The sequence below is a fragment of the Myotis myotis genome, unplaced genomic scaffold (assembly GCF_014108235.1).
Source record: "Myotis myotis isolate mMyoMyo1 unplaced genomic scaffold, mMyoMyo1.p scaffold_m19_p_28, whole genome shotgun sequence".
Classification (NCBI taxonomy): domain Eukaryota; kingdom Metazoa; phylum Chordata; class Mammalia; order Chiroptera; family Vespertilionidae; genus Myotis; species Myotis myotis.
In genome coordinates this window covers 2288253-2307967 of record NW_023416333.1, presented here as the reverse complement: position 1 = coordinate 2307967, position 19715 = coordinate 2288253, and the positions used below count along the sequence as shown (strand labels likewise).

The following is a 19715-nucleotide window of genomic DNA, read 5'->3' as shown; positions in this document are numbered from 1 at the left end:
TACCAGACCTTTTCTCTTTACAGGATTTTATTCTCTGTTGTTTGGAAACGTTTTTTTGTTTCTTTGTTTTTTGGCATGTTTTTAAATCCTCACCCGAGGATATTTTGTGGATCTTTTAAAATCCTCACCCAATGATTTCTTGAGAGAGTGGGAGGGAGGGAGGAGGGGGAGAGAAACATCCACGTGAGAGACACATCCATTGGTTGCCTCCCAAGCTCCCCTGGCTTGGATCCTGTGCCCTTGACCAGGAATAGAGACCCGTCACCCTTTGGTCTGCAGGCCCGCGCTCCAGTCATTGAGCAAAACCCGGCCAGGGCTACTTGTGTGGTTTTTTTACATGGTTGTTTTTAGAAAAATGTTGCACAAACTTGAGGTAAAATATAGAAATGTTTAAAACTGCTTAAAGAATGTTAGAAAAGTTTTAAAATGTTTGAGCTAACTTTCCTTGAAACCTAAAGTATGATATTAAAAACACATTCTCCACTGCCCTGAAGCGTGTGTCCCTCATAGATAAGGATTTGAACTTCAGTAAACAACTCAGAGCGACTTCTCAAGACAAACACTTGTGTGAATGCCATACTCTCCTGGGCCCCCTCGCCTTGTTGGAGATGAACATCTGTGCAATGACATCAATCATTGATAGCTACCTGGGCTGCTGCGGGTACGAACAAACTATTTTTTTTAAATATATTTTTAATGATTTTTTACAGAGAGGAAGGGAGAGGGATAGAGCGTTAGAAACATCCATGAGAGAGAAACATCAATCAGCTGCCTCCTGCACACTCTCTACTGGGGATGTGCCTGCAACCAAGGTACATGCCCTTGACCGGAATCGAACCCGGCACCCTTCAGTCCGCAGGCCCACGCTCTATCCACTGAGCCAAACCGGTTAGGGCTTTTTTTTTTTTTTTTTTTTAAATATATTTACGAACAAGCTTTAAACATGCACCCGGCCAGCTAACGATGCTCGCCTGTCAAGACAGCTACAAAGGCCCCTCCCGAACCTGCAGACATGACCTGGATGGGGCTGCTCGGATTGAGCAGGGTCCAGAGCACCAGGAAAGGTGCGGTTTGGACTCCTGTGAGCGCAGTCCTGGTGGGGGCGTGCAGGAGGCAACCCATCTTTCCACCTCTCTCTCATCAATGTTTCTTTCTCTCAAAAAAAAAAAAAAAAAAGGAAGAGAGAGAGATAAGAAAGCTGCCGTGATAATCACTTCTTTGCTCAGACCTCCCAATGCAATTTGCCTCCCCAAGCTTGAGTCTCCGAAAACACACTCACTTTCCACAAGAGTCAAAGTGCCAGGAAATGAGATAAAATTCAGGAGCTTCTCACCTGCCCGCCATCCCTGGCTCCTGGCTCCTGGCTCCTGGCTCGGAGGTCGGGGCTTTGCCTTTTGTACGGCAGTCAGGCCTCCCAACATGGCGGCCCCCGTGAGGCGGCGGCGCGGCCACTGGGCGCCGCCATATTGCCGGGCCGGGAACGCGGAAATCGCTCCGGGTTCTGCCAAGGCCTCAGGTCCCCGCCCGCCGCAGTCGGATGACGCAATAGCTGAGCGCCGCCAGCAGCGGCCCAATCCGATGGCGGGAAAGTAAGGTTCGGACGCTCCCGTGGGGCTCGAGGAAAGCTCGTCAGTGAGCTCCCGGCCTTTGAAGTTTATAAAAAAATGTTTGTCTCCTGTGAGGTTTGTCTCTCCCCGAGCACGTGACGTCACGGCGTCGAAGGGGTGCGGCCAGACCCGTGGGATTCCCCGAGGCGGTCGGGTCGCGTGTGGGGGGGGCGGGGGGCGCCAAGGTGTTTGGGAGGAAGCAGGTGTGACGCTCCCGCCTGCGGTTGGGGTCCCCCGGCGGTTCGGGGTCGGGAGAGATGGACGGCCGTGTCCCGCCCGCCGTGGCCTTTGCGGGTCCCTCTATGAGGGACGCGGCGGGCGTTTCGGCTGATCGCGGCGTCAGGTTCCGGTTCGGGGTTCCCGGCAGGGCTCCGTGAGGTGGGGGCCGGCGTGGGTGCCGCCGCGTGGGGGCGTCGGGTCCGGGTTTGGGGGTAATGGGGGGCAGGAGGGGTGCGTGTCCCGGCTGGAGGGTGAGGCCGTTTCCTGCTGTTGATGAACGTGTGTTGTTCGCAGTTGGGCTATGGACACATTCTTTTTTTTTTTTTTTTTTTTTAAATATATATTATTGGCTTTTTCCAGAGAGGAAGGGGAGGGACAGAGTTAGAAACATCCATCAGCTGCCTCCTGCACACCCCGCACTGGGCATGTGCCCGCAACCAAGGTACATGCCCTTGACCGGAATGGAACCCGGGACCCTTCAGTCCGCAGGCGGAAGCTCTACCCACTGAGCCATACCGTCAGGGCTGCTGTGACCATTGTCCGTGGGTACCCGGCTCCAATGTGCCCTTACTGTGGGGCGATACGTGGCTTAGATGTGAACCGCAGAGAAGGGGGCAGAGCCCAGGCAGGTAGCTAGAAGCCCTGTGTTTTATTTAGTCCATTATCCAGGGGTTGGCTCACAGCCGCCTGGAGTTTGGCTAATCCAGCCTCGCCCATGGGACACTCGTCCTTTGTGGCCGCTTTGGAGCTACAAGCGCAGAACCGAGTCCTGGGCGCCCCCAGACCCGTGACCCTCAAAAGCCGGGAATACCTGTCCGTCCCTGCGCACGCTGCTCACCTGCACTTGCTTCCACCCGTTGCCTACTTGCCTGGCGCACACTCACACTTCCTGCTTTGCTAACAGGATTTCCATTGTATGTAACGCCCATCCGGCTGGCAAGGTGGCCCGCACCCCAGTGTATTAGTGAGTCCTGGTGGGTCTCAGCCAACCGCGGTGGCTCCAGTTCCCGTCGCTAGTGACTGAGTTACTGTGAAATGAACTGGGGTATGTGGTGCATGTCGTTCTAGTCAACTATGTAAGTGAAAATGTGCCTGGTGGTCTCTGGGGGACATTTTCTCTTTTATTTATTTACTAGTGGCTCTGTGCACGAAATTCATGGGGCGGGGGGGGGGGGGGGGGGGGGGGGGGGGGGGGGGGGGGGGGGGTCCCTCAGCCCGGCCTGCACCCTCTCCAAACTGGGACCCCTGGGGGGATGTCTGACTGCCAGCAGTAGGACATCCCTCTTGCAGTCCGGAACGCTGGTTCCTACCCACTCACTTGCCTGCCTACCTGATCGCCCCTAACCACTCTGCTTACCGACCTGATGAACCCCAACTGCCACCCACCTTCCGGCCTGATTACCCCTAATTGCCCGCCCCTGCTGGACTGATTGCCCCCAATTCCCTCCCACGCCCCTGCGCCTGCTCACCCCCAACTCCCCCCACAACAGCCTCCCCCCCCCCCCCCCCCCCCCCCCCCCCCCCCCCCCCGTCAGCCTGCTTGCCCCAAATACCCCTCCTGCCGGCCTGATTGCCCCCAACTGCCCTCCCCTGCCGGCCTGATTTCCCCTATCCGCCTCTGCCTTGGCCCTGCCATCATGGCTTTGTCTGGAAGGACGTCTGGAAGGTCTCCCGGTCTAATTACCATTTACTCTTTTATTAGTATAGATTTACTTATTTATTATTTTAAATATATATTTTTTTATTTCAGAGAGGAAGAGAGATAGAAACATCAATGATGAGAGAATCATTGATCAGCTGCCTCCTGCACTCCCCCACTGGCAATCGAGCTGGCAACCAGAGCATGTGCCCTTGACCGGAATCGAACCCAGGACTCTTCAGTCTGCAGGCTGACGCTCTAGCCACTGAGTCAAACCAGCTAAGGCCATTTTCTCTTTTAAATAAGAAATTCCTTGAATATCTTTTTCCATGTTGATGAAATATTATCTGAAGATCAATTTCCTGTCCTCCTTCTTAATGTTTATAATTTATTTTTATCTCAATGCATTGCTCATTTCTCCAATACAAAACAGGAAATTGGGGTTGTAGTGAACAACGGTGCCCTGTTGTCTATCCAGAAAATTCACCTGCCACTGTGTCTGGAGTTAACACTTTCTAGGAGGGTAAGATCATGAAATCATGACTCATCCAGGATTTCAAATTTAATGACATCAGTATATATGTTTATATTCTTCTTTAAGACTCAGGAAACTTCTTTAATGTGTTTTATGTCTCCCATTAATTATTTATATTCTTTGTTAGTGCCAGTTCTCTTTCCACCCTTCTCACTACAAACTGCCTTATGGCAATTTTTCTTACTGTTCATTAAACTGTGTCATTTGTAGTCTAGATTGATTGTTCTCTTAAGGACCAGATTTTGGTATTGTTGAGCTCTTCCACTGAACTGCTAACTTAAAAAATCTGCAACTTAAAAAGTGTAAAAGCAATATTTACATGTATGTATATGTGTACTGTTTGCATATGTAAGAAACAACACGCTAACACCCTAGCCGTGTTCTGTGAGACCCCCCTCTCCCCCCAATTATATTACATCTTCTCACCCACAGGTAATTACCATCTGCTCTCCATACCAAGCACTTTAAGCTTTTCTTTATAATTTCATCACGTAATTAATCATTCCTGATCTTTATAGTTTATTTAGTTTACCCATTTTTAACTGTATTAATCAATCTTACATTATGCATTTTTTAAAAATATACTTTTTATTGATTTCAGAGGGGAAGGGAGATGGAGAGAGACATTCAAACATTAATAATGAAAGAGAATCATTGATTAGCTGCCTCCCGCATGCCCCACACTTGGGATCCAGCCTGCAACCCAGGCACATGCCCTGACTGGGAATCTAACCATGACCTTCTGGTTCATAGGTCAATGCTCAACCACTGACCCACCCAGGCCAGGCCATTATGCATTTTTCAATGTCAGGCTTCTTTTGCTCAGTACATAGGTGTATATTTTTTTCCTCTGTAACGAGGGGCAGAATATCCTATTCTACAATGTTTATTTTAGGAGTTACAAGCCACAGAATGTCTCTCATGTATACTTTCACAAAAAGGTGTGGTTTTTGTTTTTATCATTTAAAAACACCATTAGGTGCTTTCTCTCTGGGGAGCACCCCTGGGCCTCCCCCTGCCCCTACCTCCTTCCCTCCAGGGGAGCGCCCTGTGCCTTTCTCTCTCTCCTAAGCCCAATGGCCCCTTCTTTGGCCTCTGTGACTTGTTTCTGAGCCCACGCAGCTCAGCTGGCTCAATTTTTTTTTTTTTTTATCTGTGTGACTTCCTAAATAAACTCTCCTTAAAATATCAAAAACATGTATAAAATAAAACCTAAAAACATTGAAAGCATTCTTAGCTTACAAAGCTGGGCCAAGGTTGTCTTACCCCCATGGCCTGCCTTCGTCTGAGTGGATGGCAGCGTTTCTTACTGTTCATTCGAGTCCTGTTATTTGCAGTCTGCATTGTTAGGAATACTGCTGCCTTGAAAGTCCTTGTACATGGCTTCCGGTTCAGAGGTGCCCTTACTTTGTTCTGAGGGGTGGAGTGGGAGGAAAGAAATATCTTAAATGTTTACCTCAGAGTGAAAATGCTGTGTCCTGCCCTACCTGGTTTGGCAAAGTGGATAGAGCGTCGGCCTGCGGACTGAAAGGTCCCAGGTTCGATTCCGGTCAGGGGCATGTACCTTGGCTGTGGGCACATCCCCAGTAGGAGGTGTGCAGGAGGCAGCTGATCGATATGTTTCTCTCTCATTGATGTTTCTGACTCTCTGGCCCTCTCCCTTCCTCTCTGTGAAAAATCAATAAAATATATTTAAAAAAAAAAAAAGAAAGAAAGAAAATGCTGTGTCCTAAGGTGTGTGTAACTTCAGTCTAAATAGATGATGCTAAAATGTTTTCCAAAGTCATACCTTTTACATTCCTGTGACTGTAATTAGCTCTATAGCGCGCTTTACCTGGCCTGTTTGAAATCTTTCCATAGCTTAACACATTGAGAAATTTCCCTGTATCTTACTGGTAAAGGCCTATGATGTGCCAAAAATTTTTATTGATTTTTTACAGAGCGGAAGGGAGAGGGATAGAGAGTTAGAAACATCAATGAGAGAAACATCGATCAGCACACCCCCTACTGGGGACATGCCTGCAAACAAGGTACATGCCTTTGACCGGAATCGAACCTGGGACCCTTCAGTCGGCTGGCCGACGCTCTATCCACTGAGTCAAACCAGTCAGGGCCTACAAAGTTATTTTTGTGTGTTTTCCAAAGTGGGGTTCAATCTCTCCCCACTTCCAGTGTGGATATCTGATTGTCCCTGAGCTGTATTTTTAAAAGACATCCCTACCCTCCTCTCCTGTGTCATCATGTCTCTATCTATCTGTATGTGAGTCTGTCTGTTCATAGGCATTTCATTTTGTTCTTTGGCTGACTTGTCTATTGTGCTAATATGGTAGTGTCGTAATTAAAGTAACTTGAATCCCTCATAACTGATAGAGCAACTCTTTCAACTGTTTTTCTTTTTTTTAAAAAATATATTTTATTGATTTTTTTACAGAGAGGAAGGGAGAGAGATAGTCAAAAACATCGATGAGAGAGAAACATCGATCAGCTGCCTCCTGCATACCTCCTACTGGGGATGTGCCCGCAACCATGCCCTTGACCAGAATCGAACCTGGGACCCTTCAGTCTGCAGGCCGACGCTCCATCCACTGAGCCAAACTGGCTACGGCTCAACTGTTTTAAAAAAAATATATTTTTATTGAATTCAGAGAGGAAGGGAGAGTTAGAGAGAGAAATATCAATGATGAGAGAGAATCATTGATCGCCTGCCTCCTCCACGTCCCCTACTGGGGATGGAGCCTGCAACCTGGGTATGTGCCCTTGACCGGAATTGAACCTGGGACCCTTCAGTCCGCAGGCCAATGCTCTATGCACTGAGCCAAAGCAGCTACGGCTAGGGCTCACCTGTTTTTAAAGATGTATATAGCTGTCAGTTAGGGATTTTGATTGGGATTTCATCGGGTCTTTATATACATTTGGGGGACATGACATCTTTAAACTGTTTGATTTTCTGAGTCATCTTCACAGTCCATCTTTCCGTTTATTTAACTAAGACTATTAAAGTTTTTTCTCAATATTTCGTGCTTTCAAGGGAAACAGTGCCCAGACCGTCTCCGTCCACATGCTCTGCTCTCTGTCGGTGATTTTCCTGATGCTCACCTGCTCCTGAGGCTGGTGCAGGCATGGATGTCACTTCCCAGCTCTCCTGTGACATGCACCCCACTTACCCTCCAGGATCGATTCTGGCCAAGGACATGTACCTCGGTTGCAGGTTCCTCCCTGGCCCGGGCCCTGGTCAGGGCACGTGCAGGAGGCAAGGAATTGATGTGTTTCTCTCACATGGATGTTTCTCTCTGTCCTTCCCTCTCTCTTCCACTCTCCCTAAAAATCAATGGAAAAATATCCACAGGTGAGGACAAATAAATAAATAAATAAATAAAGGGACACCAGTGATCCTGTGGCCTTGTGTGAGGTGAGTGCTCCGAGCAGCGTAGCATCGGGGCCCAGAGGAAATGTACCACCCGTGGGATTCTCTCCTCCGTCCACAGGCCTGACTCCCCAGGAGCAATAGAACCACGTGAAGCAGGAGGAGGCTGCGGGGTGGGTATCAGCATTTCCATGACACCCCTGACTGCAGACGGATTTCTCTACAGAAATACAGAGCAGACCCCGAACACACCAAGGCAGGGCCTCGCCCTTGCAGCTCTTTTCAGAGAACAGAAGGAAATGCTCCAGGCTCAGGTGATTGGGTTTGTTTAATCCTTTCCATTCTTCATTAAAGAATTTGTAGAAACCTATAAAAACCACCTCCGTTAATCTGACAAGTATACATATATGTCTATATCTTTTGTCTCTCAAATATGTGAATATGGCCCTGGCCGGTGTGGTTCAGTTGGTTGGGCGGCGTCCCATGCACAGAAAGGTTGCCAGTTCGATTCACAGTCGGGGCACGTGCCCAGGTTTCAGTCTGGATCCTCAGAAGGGGGGGGTGCAGGAGGCAGTGGATCTAGGTATAGCTCTCACATCAATGTTGCTCTCTCTCTCTCCCTCTCCCTTTCTCTTGGTCTAAAAATCAATAAAAAATATATTTTTAAAAATATGTGATTGTGGTGTTTCTAGGTTCACAAGAATATTTTATGTCACATTATAGAAACTTATAACTGGTTGAATGCATGAATGTCTGAATGCACAATTACAAAATACAGGAAGGGGCAAAGTTAGGTTTACAGTTGTGAGTGCAGAAAACACAGAGTTTATTCCTGTGTTGTTATTTGTTAATTATTGTATTATTTTTCATGTGAACAACTGTAAACCTAACTTTTCCCCACCCTATATTTTACTAGGAATGTGATTATCCAACTGTACATAAAATAAAACCCCACTTGCTGAATAGATGCAGCTTATAGAGTAAAAATGAGCAAGAAAGCTATCATTTCGTCCATAGCATCTAAGTCGGGGGTGGGGAACTTTTTTTTTTTTGCTGAGGGCCTTTTGGATATTTATAACATCATTCGGGGCCGTACAAAATTGTCAATTTAAAAATTAGCCTGTTATATTTGGTCACACATTTACTTAACTTGCCCCAAATGCCTTGCAAGGCCAGACTAATTGATTTTTCAGGTCTTATATGGCTGGAGGGCCGGCCAGGCCCCACCCCTGCTTTGGATTTTAAAGGGCATCACCCCATTAAACAGCACCGTGTTGTTACAGGTACCCCTGACATTTCACGATGTGGCCGTGGACTTCACCTGGGAGGAGTGGCAGCTCCTGGACCCCGAGCAGAAGGACCTGTACAGGGACGTGATGATGGAGACCTACAGCCACCTGGTGTCAGTGGGTGAGGACAGCTCCCGTGTGTCACTCAGTGGGTGCCCTGTTTTTCCTTTCTCAGCTGCTTAACTGTTCAGAATGACTCCAGCTCTCTGGCATGGTGTGGTGGGATTGCAGATCTTTCTCTTGCTGCAGACAGGAGGGTATTATGTCCTTTCTCCTGAGAGAAAAGTCTGTGTTACTGATGGGAAGCCTGTTCATTCCCTGCAACGTACCATTCTCTCTTATTTATTCTTTTTTGTTAATCCTCACCCGTGGAGGGGAGAAGACAGAGAGAGAGAGAAAAACATCGATGTGAAAGAAACATCGATTGGTTGCCTCCTGCATGTGCCCTGACCAGACCATGTATATAGCTTACAATCCAGGTACATGCCCATGACTGGAATTGAACCTGGGACCCTTCTATCCACTGAGCCACACCAGCCAGGGCTCATTCTCCCCCCCCTTTTTTTTTAAAGCATTTTATTGATTTTTTACAGAGAGAAAGGGAGAGGGATAGAGGGTTAGAAACATGGATGAGAGAGAAACATCGATCAGCTGCCTCCTGCACACTCCCTACTGGGTATGTGCCCGCAACCAAGGTACATGCCCTTGGCCGGAATCGAACCTGGGACCCTTGAGTGCGCAGGCCGACGCTCTATCCACTGAGCCAAACCGGTCAGGGCATCCCTTCTTTTTTTTTAAAACATTTTATTGATTTTTTTACAGAGAGGAAGGGAGAGGGATAGAGGGTTAGAAACATGGATGAGAGAGAAACATCGATCAGCTGCCTCCTGCACACTCCCTACTGGGGATGTGCCCGCAACCAAGGTACATGCCCTTGGCCAGAATCGAACCTGGGACCCCTCAGTCCCCAGGCCGACGCTCTATCCACTGAGCCAAACCGGTCAGGGCCATTCTCCCTTCTTGACAGCCGCCACCCCAAGATAACATGTCTAAGTCTCTGTCCTTGTTCACGAGCAGGGTATCGAGCCAGCAAACCAGACGCGCTCTCCAAGCTGGAACGAGGGGAAGAAGCGTGGACAGTACAGCATGGACGCCACTGTCCAGTCTCTCCAGGTGAGGGGGTGAGAACCAGCAAGGCGGGCGGCCGGGAAGTCACATTCCAGTCAGAGGCCGCGTCAGAGCTGTGACGGTGAATGAGGAAACTCAAACCTCCCTTCCACGTATGAGAACCCTTTTTCTTTGTAGAAGTTTAGGGGAAAACATACCCTTTTTTAATTTAATTTTATTTTTTATTTTTATTTTTAAATATATTCCATTGATTTTTTACAGAGAGGAAGGGAGAGAGACAGAGAGTCAGAAACATCGATGAGAGAGAAACATCGATCAGCTGCCCTCTGCACACCCCCCACTGGGGATGTGCCCGCAACCGAGGCACATGCCCCTGACCGGAATCGAACCTGGAACCCTTCAGTCCGCAGGCCGACGCTCCATCCCCTGAGCCACACCGGCTTCGGCTACCCTTTTTTTATTGTCTGATAAAAAGCTTATTTTATATTCCTCTTGTTTTTGTTTGCGTAGTTTTCTTCCTCCCGGGATTCTCAGATCTCCCTCCTTTTTGTTCATGGTCATGGTGTCTCTGCCTGTGTTAGCACCTCTCTTGCTATGAAATCCTACTTTCCCGGCCTCTCCGGAAAGACGGAACTTGGAATTCATCGTTTTTTTCTTGCTACTGGGCCTTTGTACCCTGGATGGAAATAGTGATTTCCCTCCGTAACATCCAGTCCACCTTGGATGCTGTGTCCCCGTGATAACCTGCTTTTCACGGCCCATTAATGTCTTTCTTCACTCCTCTGCCTCCAAGGTTCCTAATTTTCAGTTCTCCTCACTCTTAAGATTTCCTCTATTTGCATGAGTGAACCTCTTTCTGTTCTGTGACATGGACTCCCAAATGGACTTCTCCCTCAGTATTGTCTAATGTACACTTTCTTTTTGTGTATTTTACTCATCATCATGGAGGCCGATCTCTGATTTCCCATTTTGTGAGAGAGCAGAAATCATCTTCCCTTTATTCCGCTTTTTTTTAATTGTTGTTGTTAATCCTCACCTGAGGATATTTTTCCATTGGTTTTCAGAGATAGAGGAAGAGAGGGGGAGAAACAGAAGGAAACATCGATGTCAGAGAGACACGTTGATTGATTGCCTCCCACACGAATCCCAACTAGGGCTGGGGATCTCGAGCCTGCAACTGAGGCAAGTGCCTGTGACTAGAACTGAACCTGGGATCCTCCAGTCCCTAGGCCGACGCTCTAACCACTGAGCCAAACCGGCAAAGGTCCCTTTATTCCTTTTTACCTTTAATTTCTCTTTGAGCTCTAGATATTTTAAATTCTATCCATCCTGGCATCACCTGGGATGTTCCCTACTTTCTGACCTCCCTTCTTAATGGGCTCTACTCCTTCATTTGATGAACCAAAAAGTATCTGAACATCCTATGTGAGTTACAGCCCAAACTAGGTCATAGCTTATGTCTGCTTCAAGTGACTTCCCCTTTAATTTTCCTAACTCAGATTTTTCTTTATTCTTCGATGTTATCACTGCATTTTTATTTTCCTAAAACTTTTGTTTGTTCATCATATTTTAAATGGTTTTACTTAGATTTAATTCACATACCATGTAATAAACCCATTTAAAATATACAGGCAGCCCAGCCCCCATGGCTCAGTGGTTGAGTGTGAACCTATGAACCAGGAGATTATGGTTCGATTCCTGGTCAGGGCATATGCCCAGTTTTGATCCCCAGTGTGGGGTGTGCAGGAGGCAGTCAATGAGTCTCTCTCATCATTGATGTTTCTGTTTCTCTCTCTCTCTTTCTTCCTTCCTCTCTGAAATCAATAAAAAATGTATTTAAATACTTAAAAAAAATAAAATATATAGTCAGCCCTGGCTGCGTTGCTCAGTTAGTTGGAGCATCACCCTATACATCGAAAAAGGTAGAGGGATAAATCCCTGGTTGGGGCACATATGGGAAATAACCAATCAATGTTTCTCACATTTATTTTTTCTCTCTTTCTCTTAAATCAATGAAAACATATCCTCAGATGATGAGAATTAGAAAAAAAACTGCATGAGCATATATATATATTATATATAATATATATATATATAATATATATATATATAGAGAGAGAGAGAGATGTCTTATATCTATATAGTTAACTAGTTTTTTTTTTTGTTAACTAGTTTTTAATCTATTCACATAGTTGGAGATGGTTATCACCACAATCAGTTTTGGAACACTTTATATATTCTAATCTTGACCTTGATTCCTACAGCTTTGTAGTAATTACGGAAATTGCAAAGAGTGATTTCTCCAACTCTGTTCTCTTTCAAGACACTTTTAACATCTGGATCCTTTAATTTCCATTGGAATATCTGAATCAGCTTATAAACTTCTGCAAAACAAAAACCACCTAGTATTTTGATAGGGATTACATTAAGTCTGTATCTGAGTTGGGTAGTAATTTTATCTTAAACATATTCTGTATCCTAATCAGGGTAACTGGTTGGTTTTTCTTAATCTAATTTGGTCTTTAATTTCTTCCCGCAACATTTCGTAAGTCTCAGAATAAAAGTTTGACACTTGCCTTTCTTAAATTTGTTCCTATGTATAATATTCTTTGTTATTATGTAGTAAATGGAATTGTTTTATTTATTTATATGTATGTATATATAATTTTTTAAAATATATTTTATTGATTTTTTACAGAGAGGAAGGGAGAGGGATAGAGAGTCAGAAACATCAATGAGAGAGAAACATCGATCAGCTGCCTCCTGCACGCCCCCTACTGGGGATGTGCTCACAACCAAGGTACATTCCCTTGATCGGAATCGAACCTGGGGCTCTTCAGTCCACAGGCCGATGCTCTAGCCACTGAGCCAAACTGGTCGGCTATATAATTAATATTATTATTTATTGATTTCAGCGAGGAAGGGAGAGGGAGAGAGAGATGAGAGAGAATCATTAACCAGCTACCTCCTGCACGCCCCCCACTGGGGATTGAGCGCACAACCTGGGCATATGCCCTTGACTAGAATCAAACCTGGGACCCTTCAGTCCTTAGGCCAAGGCTCTTTCCACTGAGCCAGACTGGCTAGGGCTGAAATTGTTTTCATTTTTGTAATATATATTTTATTGATTTTTTACAGAGAGGAAGGGAGAGAGATAGAGAGTTAGAAACATCGATGAGAGAGAAACATTGATCAGCTGCCTCCTGCACATCTCCCACTGGGGATGTGCCCGCAACCCAGGTATATGCCCTTGACTCGAATTGAACCTGGGACCTTTCAGTCCGCAGGCGGATGCTCTATCCACTGAGCCAAACTGGTTTTGGCTGGAATTGTTTTCTTGACTACATTTTCCAGATATTCATTTCCAGAATGTAAAAATGAAATTGATTGCTCTCCCATCATATTCTGATGACTCTTAGTTTTAGATAAACGGCATTCCTATCATGAAATTGCAGTTCCTCTTTTAGTGATCTTCGTATACTCTATCATCATTTTAAAAAATATAGCCGTAGCCAGTTTGGCTCAGTGGATAGAGCATCGGCCTGCAAACTGAGGAGTCCCAGGTTCAGTTCCAGTCAAGGGCATGTTCCTTGGTTGTGGGCATGTCCCCAGTAAGGGGTGTGCAGGAGGCGGCTGATGGATGTTTCTCTCTCATCGATGTTTCTAACTCTCTATCCCTCTCCCTTCCTCTCTGTAAAAAAATCAATAAAAATATATTAAAAAAATATATATATATATATATATATATGTTTTTACTGATTTCAGAGAGGAAGGGAAGGGCTAGTGAGAGAGATGTAGAAACATCAATAATAGAAAATCATTAATGGCTGCCTTCTGCACACCCACTACTAGGGATCAAGCTCACCACCCTGGCATGTACCCTAACCAGGAATCAAACTATGACATCTTGGTTCATAGGTCAACACTCAACCACTGAGCCAAGCCAGCTGGGCAATAGACTATAATCTTTTTTTGTTTGTTTGTTTATTCTTCAATTTTTATTTTTTTGTGTGCAGTCACTTCCTTTTTGTGTGTATTATTTATTGCTAAAGTATTACAAAGAGTATTACATATGTCTCCTTTTTTTCCCCGTCCTTGACAATCCCCTGGCCTCCCCTACCCCCCAGTGTCTTATGTCCATTGATTATACTTATATGCATGCATACAAGTCCTTCAGTTCATCTCTTACCTCCCCCCTCCTGCCCACCAACCCTCCCGGCCTTCCCACTGTAGTTTGACAGTCTGTTTGAGGCAGCTCTGCCTCTGTATCTATTTTTGTTCATAAGTTTATAATGGTCTTTATTATCCATAAATGAGTGAGATCATGTGGTATTTTTCCTTCATTGACTGGATTATTTCACTTAGCATAATGCTCTCCAGGTCCATCCATGCTGTTGCAAATGGTAAGAGTTCCTTCTTTTTTACAGCAGCATAGTATTCCATCATGTAGATGTACCACAGTTTTCTAATCCATTCATCTACTGTAGGCTATAATCTTGATTAGAAAGTTTCTATTCTTTTTCTACACACTCTTTAATGTGTCCCATACCTGTGATTGTTCCCTGCAATTGATGTGATTGCTCCTTTTCTTTAAAGCTTGCATTTTTTTTTATTCTTTTAAATATATATTTTTACTGACTTCAGAGAAGAAGGAAGAGGGAGAGAGAGTTAGAAACATCATTGAGAGAGAATCATTGATCAGCTGCCTCCTGCCATGTTCTCTACTGGGGATTGAGCTGGCAACCCAGGCATGTGCCCTTGACTGGAATCGAACCCAGGACCCCTCAGTTCGCAAGCCAATGCTCTATCCACTGAGCCAGACCAGCTAGTGCTAATGCTTGCATTCTGATAGCATTATATTTTTGAACCTAAGAGTACTACAAGAAAAGATAGAAATAAACAGACCTTGTCCTTACTCTCCATGTTGCTTTTATTCTCAGTAGAAGTATTATATATTCAGTAATTAACATATATGTTAGGTAAAAATTACTCTAAGGGAAATTAATACCCTCGGTGATATAATGGGTGTTTATCCAGATCTGAGCTTTAGCAGTGGGAATGGCTCTTTGGTAAGGTGCCTTTAAGCACGTAGATGAGGGATATGAGCCAGGAATATGGAGTTTTCCAAATGTGAGACAAAGGGAAGTTTAAAGAATTGATTCTGGAATGTGTTTGTGGAACTTCTTGGAAATTTGTCTTCATAGACTATAATGAGCAAGAGGGAAAATGACTGGAAATAAAGACAATGGGGTGGCAGCTGGAAGTTTTGAGATATTGGTCATTTAAGACCTTGCTTTCATTCCAAATGAGTTGAGAAACCAGTGGAGACTTTTGGTAGAGGAGTGGCATTATTTAACTAATTCTTAAAATGGATCGCTTTGCCTGTGGTGTGGAAGGTCGGCATTATCAGGGGGAAGAGTGTCCTGTTATACTTACGGTTACAATTTTTGATGGTAAAGCAATAGAGATCAAAATGATCAAAGGTAAAAGGTGCGTAAGAATGCAGGAGTCACATGAAAAGGACTAAATTGTCTGACCTAATTTGGGGAGCCTTTTAAAAGTATCTAAAGTTGCCCTGGCTGGTTTGCACCTACCTAGTCAATCAAGCCACATTATTCCTGGAGTAATGTTTGAGTCCTCACTTTCTTTACCTTTTCTTCCTTCTCCCATTGAGCCAATCAGTGGACCTTGTCTTTTATTTTTATTTATATTTATTTTTATTTTAAAAATATATATTTTTATTGATTTTAGAGAAGAAGGGAAAGGGAGAGAGAGAGAGAGAAACATCAGTGATGAGAGAGAATCATGGATCAGTTGCCTGCTGCACGCCCCCTACTGGGGATCGAGCCCGCAGCCTGGCCATGAACCCTTGACCGGAATGAAACCCAGGACCCTTCAGTCTGCAGGCCGATGGTCTGTCCACTGAGCCAGTCCAGCTAAGGCGTTGTCTTCTCTTTAAATACACGGTAGGCAAAAGTAGGTGTACAGTGGTGACTAAGCGAAACACAGAGTTTATTCTTATATTATTATTGTAGAATACTGTTTCATTTCACGTAGGAACAACTGTAAACCTACTTTTGCCCCACCCTGTAAATCCTGATTTCACCCACCTCCCCATCTCCATTGTTCCTTTCACCATGTCACACAGACTATGATTGCCTTCATTACTTTGCTTCATGTGTCTATACCTATAATTATTAAACCTGGGTTTCCTACAAATTTAACTCAGTTCTGACACTATCTACCTAGAAAAGGGATCAGACACTACAAGTTATGACTTCCGTGCCATAAGACAAGTCCCACTTCAGATGTCAGTGGCAAGTCCATTTTGTCACCTGTGCTTCTGACCAACTGGCTATAAATTGGAGGTGTCATGAATCCCATCCTTGGATTAAATTAATTTGCTAGAGAAGCTCACAGAACTCTGAGAAATACTTATGTTTAGTGGATTTTTTAATAAAAGATATGGATGAATAGGTACATGGGACAAGGTTTGAAATATTTCTGAATACAGGAGGTTCTGACTTTATTTAGCTAAGGTGAACCAACCACCCAGTGGGCACAAGAATATATTCACTAACCCAGAAACTGATCTAGTTAAGAATTTTCATAGAGCCTTAATCTCTAGGCCTTTTCTCCTTTCTAAGAGGTCAGTTAGTAGGGCTGGAAGTCCAACCATTAAATCACTTGGTCTTTCTAGTGACTAACTCTATTCTGAGAGTATGTAGGAGCTCTGTGCTCTCATCTCATTAGCAGAAACTCAGCTGTTTTTATTGTAGAACAAAAGATACTTCTGTCACTTAGGAATTTGTAGTGGTTTCACAACCTCAGTGTGAGGAACTATGCATAAAGATCAAATATCCTTTTTATTTTATATCATATAGGATTGTCACTAAATAGTCACTTCACATGACGGCTTTTTACAAAACAGTTTTATTTCAAACAAGGATGGTGAGGGATTCCAGAATGATTCCCTGTTCTCTTCTGTCCTAGAACTCAGGAAGGTGGATGATCTTCTGCAGCATCACTTGCAAATCCGAAACCTTCAGAAGAGGGTGGACCGAGGCTGTGAACACAGTATGTTAGCAGATGTCGTTAATCAGAGTGAAGATCATTCTCTATTCAAGCAAAATTGCAATGATATGTTTGAGATAAGTGAAAAACCTTTAAAATCAAATGAAAATTTTGAAAGCCAAAATAGAAGCTCTAACTTAAAGAATTCTGTGGAGTTGAAGGGAGATGGACTATGTATTCGTCATGCTGACCATGAACAATTTTACACTGAAATCATTTTGCCAGTCAGTACCAAACTCATTAATAATCAATCCTGGGTCATTCAGCAACAGAACACTCACAATGTAGAGAAAGCCCATGGGTGCGTTGGAAGTGGGAAAGCCTTTATGAAGATGTCTCAGCTCACTGATCATCAGAGAGTTCATACTAGACAGGAATTTTATGGGTGCAGTCTGTGTGGGAGAGCCTTTCTCAGAAAATCCTGGCTTACTGAACATCAGAAAATACACACGGGACTCAAACAGTATGAATGTACTGAATGTGACAAAACCTTCCTCAAGACATCCCAGTTCAATAGACATCAGAAAATGCACATGAAAGAGAAACCTTATACGTGTAGTGAATGTGGAAAAGCGTTCATCCAAAAGTCTCGGCTCATTTATCATCAACGAACTCACACAGGAGAGAAGCCCTATGGTTGCAGTCTGTGTGGAAAAACCTTCTCTACAAAGTTTAATCTCTCTACACATCAGAGAACTCACACAGGAGAAAAGCCTTTTTTATGCAGTGAATGTGGGAAAGGCTTCTCATTGAAGCATTGTCTAATTGGACATCAGCGAACGCATTCTGGAGAGAAACCCTATGTATGTGTTGTGTGTGAAAAAGGCTTCACCGTGAAGCATGATCTCACTGTACATCAGCGAAGTCATACTTCAGAAAAACCATATACGTGCAATGAATGTGGAAAGGGCTTTATTGTGAAGAGTCGTCTGATTGTACATCAGCGAATGCACACGGGAGAGAAACCCTATGTATGCAGTGAATGTGGAAAAGGCTTCCCAGTGAAAATGCAATTGATTGTACATCAACGAACTCATACAGGAGAGAAACCTTATGTATGTAGTGTATGCTGGAAAGGTTTCACAGCGAAGCAAAATCTCATTAGACATCAGCTGAAACATACAGGAGAGTATCCCTGTGTATGTAATTTGTGTGGAAAAGGGTTCACCATGAAGACTGACCTCACTTTACATCAGCAAACTCATACTTAAGAGAAATTATGTGCAATGAATGTATGAAAGGCTTCATTATGAAAAGTACTAGAGGCCTGGTGCAGGAATTTGTGCTCAGGTGGGGTCCCTCAGCATGGTTGGTGATCAGGGCCGATCAGGGCTGCGGGATGTTGGCTGTGGGAGCTCACTGACCACCAGGGCGCAGTCCTGAGTTGAGCATCTACCCTCTGGTGGTCAGTGCACATCATAGCAACCGGTCGTTCAGTTACTTAGGCTTTTCTATATATAGATTCTATGTGTACGTGAGCAAAACTCATGCTACAGAGCAGCCCTCCACACACGTAATAATTGTGGCGAAGGCTTTAGGACAGCGGTTCTCAACCTGTGGGTTGCCAACCTGTGGTTCACGACCCCTTTGGGGGTCGAATGACCCTTTCCCAGGAGTCGCCTAAGACCATTGGAAAACACATATATAATTACATATTGTTTTTGTGATTAATCACTATGCTTTACTTATGTTCAATTTGTAACAATGAAAATACATCCTGCATATCAGATATTTACATGACGACTCATAACAGTAGCAAAATTACAGTGATGAAGTAGCAACGAAATTAATTTTATGGTTGGGGGTCACCACAACATGAGGAACTGTATTAAAGGGTCACGGCATTAGGAAGGTTGAGAACCACTGCTTTAGAAGAAAGACATGCCTTGTAAAACATCAGAGATTTCACTCAGGAAACACTTCCTTTGCATGTACTAAATGTACAAAATTCTCTTTTAGCAACAATGATCTCATCCATCAGAGAATTCACATGGGAGAGAAAGCCTATGAATGTAATGAATGCGTTAAAACTTTCACTACAAACTCAGGATTCTATGTTCATGAAAGAAAACATACAGTCGGGAGGCCCTAAGAGTGTAGCAATTGTGGGACAGCTTTTGACCACTTGTCAGTTGTTAAACAGAAGAGATTTCATAGGTAGTTGCTTTGGGGTAAGCCTGTTGCCAGTTGTAGGCCCTCAAGATGATAGTATGCAATGAAGAATAAGTTGATGCAAAAAGAGAGGGAAAAAAGAATATGTTACTGCAAAGAAGGTGGTACTGTCTTTCAAGGTCAATTACCTCGTATTTTATATGAAAAAAATTTTATAAAACAAGTGATACAGTGCTCGCTTCGGCAGCACATATACTAAAATTGGAACGATACAGAGAAGATTAGCATGGCCCCTGCGCAAATTCGTGAAGCGTTCCATATTTTTTAGACTGATGAAAAGGGACAGATCCAAAGACTGAGAAACAGCGATCAGGCTATCAATCCCCAGAAGGAAAGTAGGGGAGGGCGGGGGTAAGGGGAAGAGATCAACCGAAGGACTTGTATACATGTATATAAGCCAAACCAATGGACATGGACAACGGGGGTATGGGAGCATGAGTGTGCGGGGCGTGGGGGGGGGGGAGGTTGGGGGTTAATGGGGGGGATGAGGGCACATTTGTAATACCTTAACTAATAAAAAAATAAATAAATAAAAAATAAAATAAAATTTATTGATCAAAAAAAATACAAGTGATACAATCAGCCTTGATGAAAATATTTTAGGACATTATATGTCTATAAAGGTTATCTTGACATAAATCCTATGAATGTGACAGTAGGAAATTCTTACTGGGAAGTAGTCCCTATC

At 44.3% G+C, this 19715-nt stretch overlaps 2 protein-coding genes and 1 pseudogene across 2 annotated transcripts in view; all 3 read left to right on the top strand.

Moving 5' to 3' along the window:
* The first annotated feature begins 7523 nt into the window (after positions 1 to 7523).
* On the top strand, positions 7524 to 18513 carry LOC118649220 (zinc finger protein 615-like). Its single transcript, XM_036296110.1, is given in 5 exon segments — positions 7524 to 7678; positions 8648 to 8774; positions 9731 to 9826; positions 16775 to 18070; positions 18073 to 18513. Coding segments are annotated over 5 exon segments (1788 nt in total). The 5' UTR covers positions 7524 to 7555; the 3' UTR covers positions 18219 to 18513.
* The window catches only part of LOC118649184 (zinc finger protein 615-like), a 1009024-nt gene continuing 998028 nt past the window's right edge, over positions 8720 to 19715 (top strand). The window contains exon 1 of the mRNA XM_036296024.1: positions 8720 to 8774. The gene's annotated coding sequence lies outside the window, so the exon portion shown is untranslated. The remainder of the gene's footprint in view (positions 8775 to 19715) is intronic.
* On the top strand, positions 19199 to 19292 carry LOC118649309 (annotated as a pseudogene).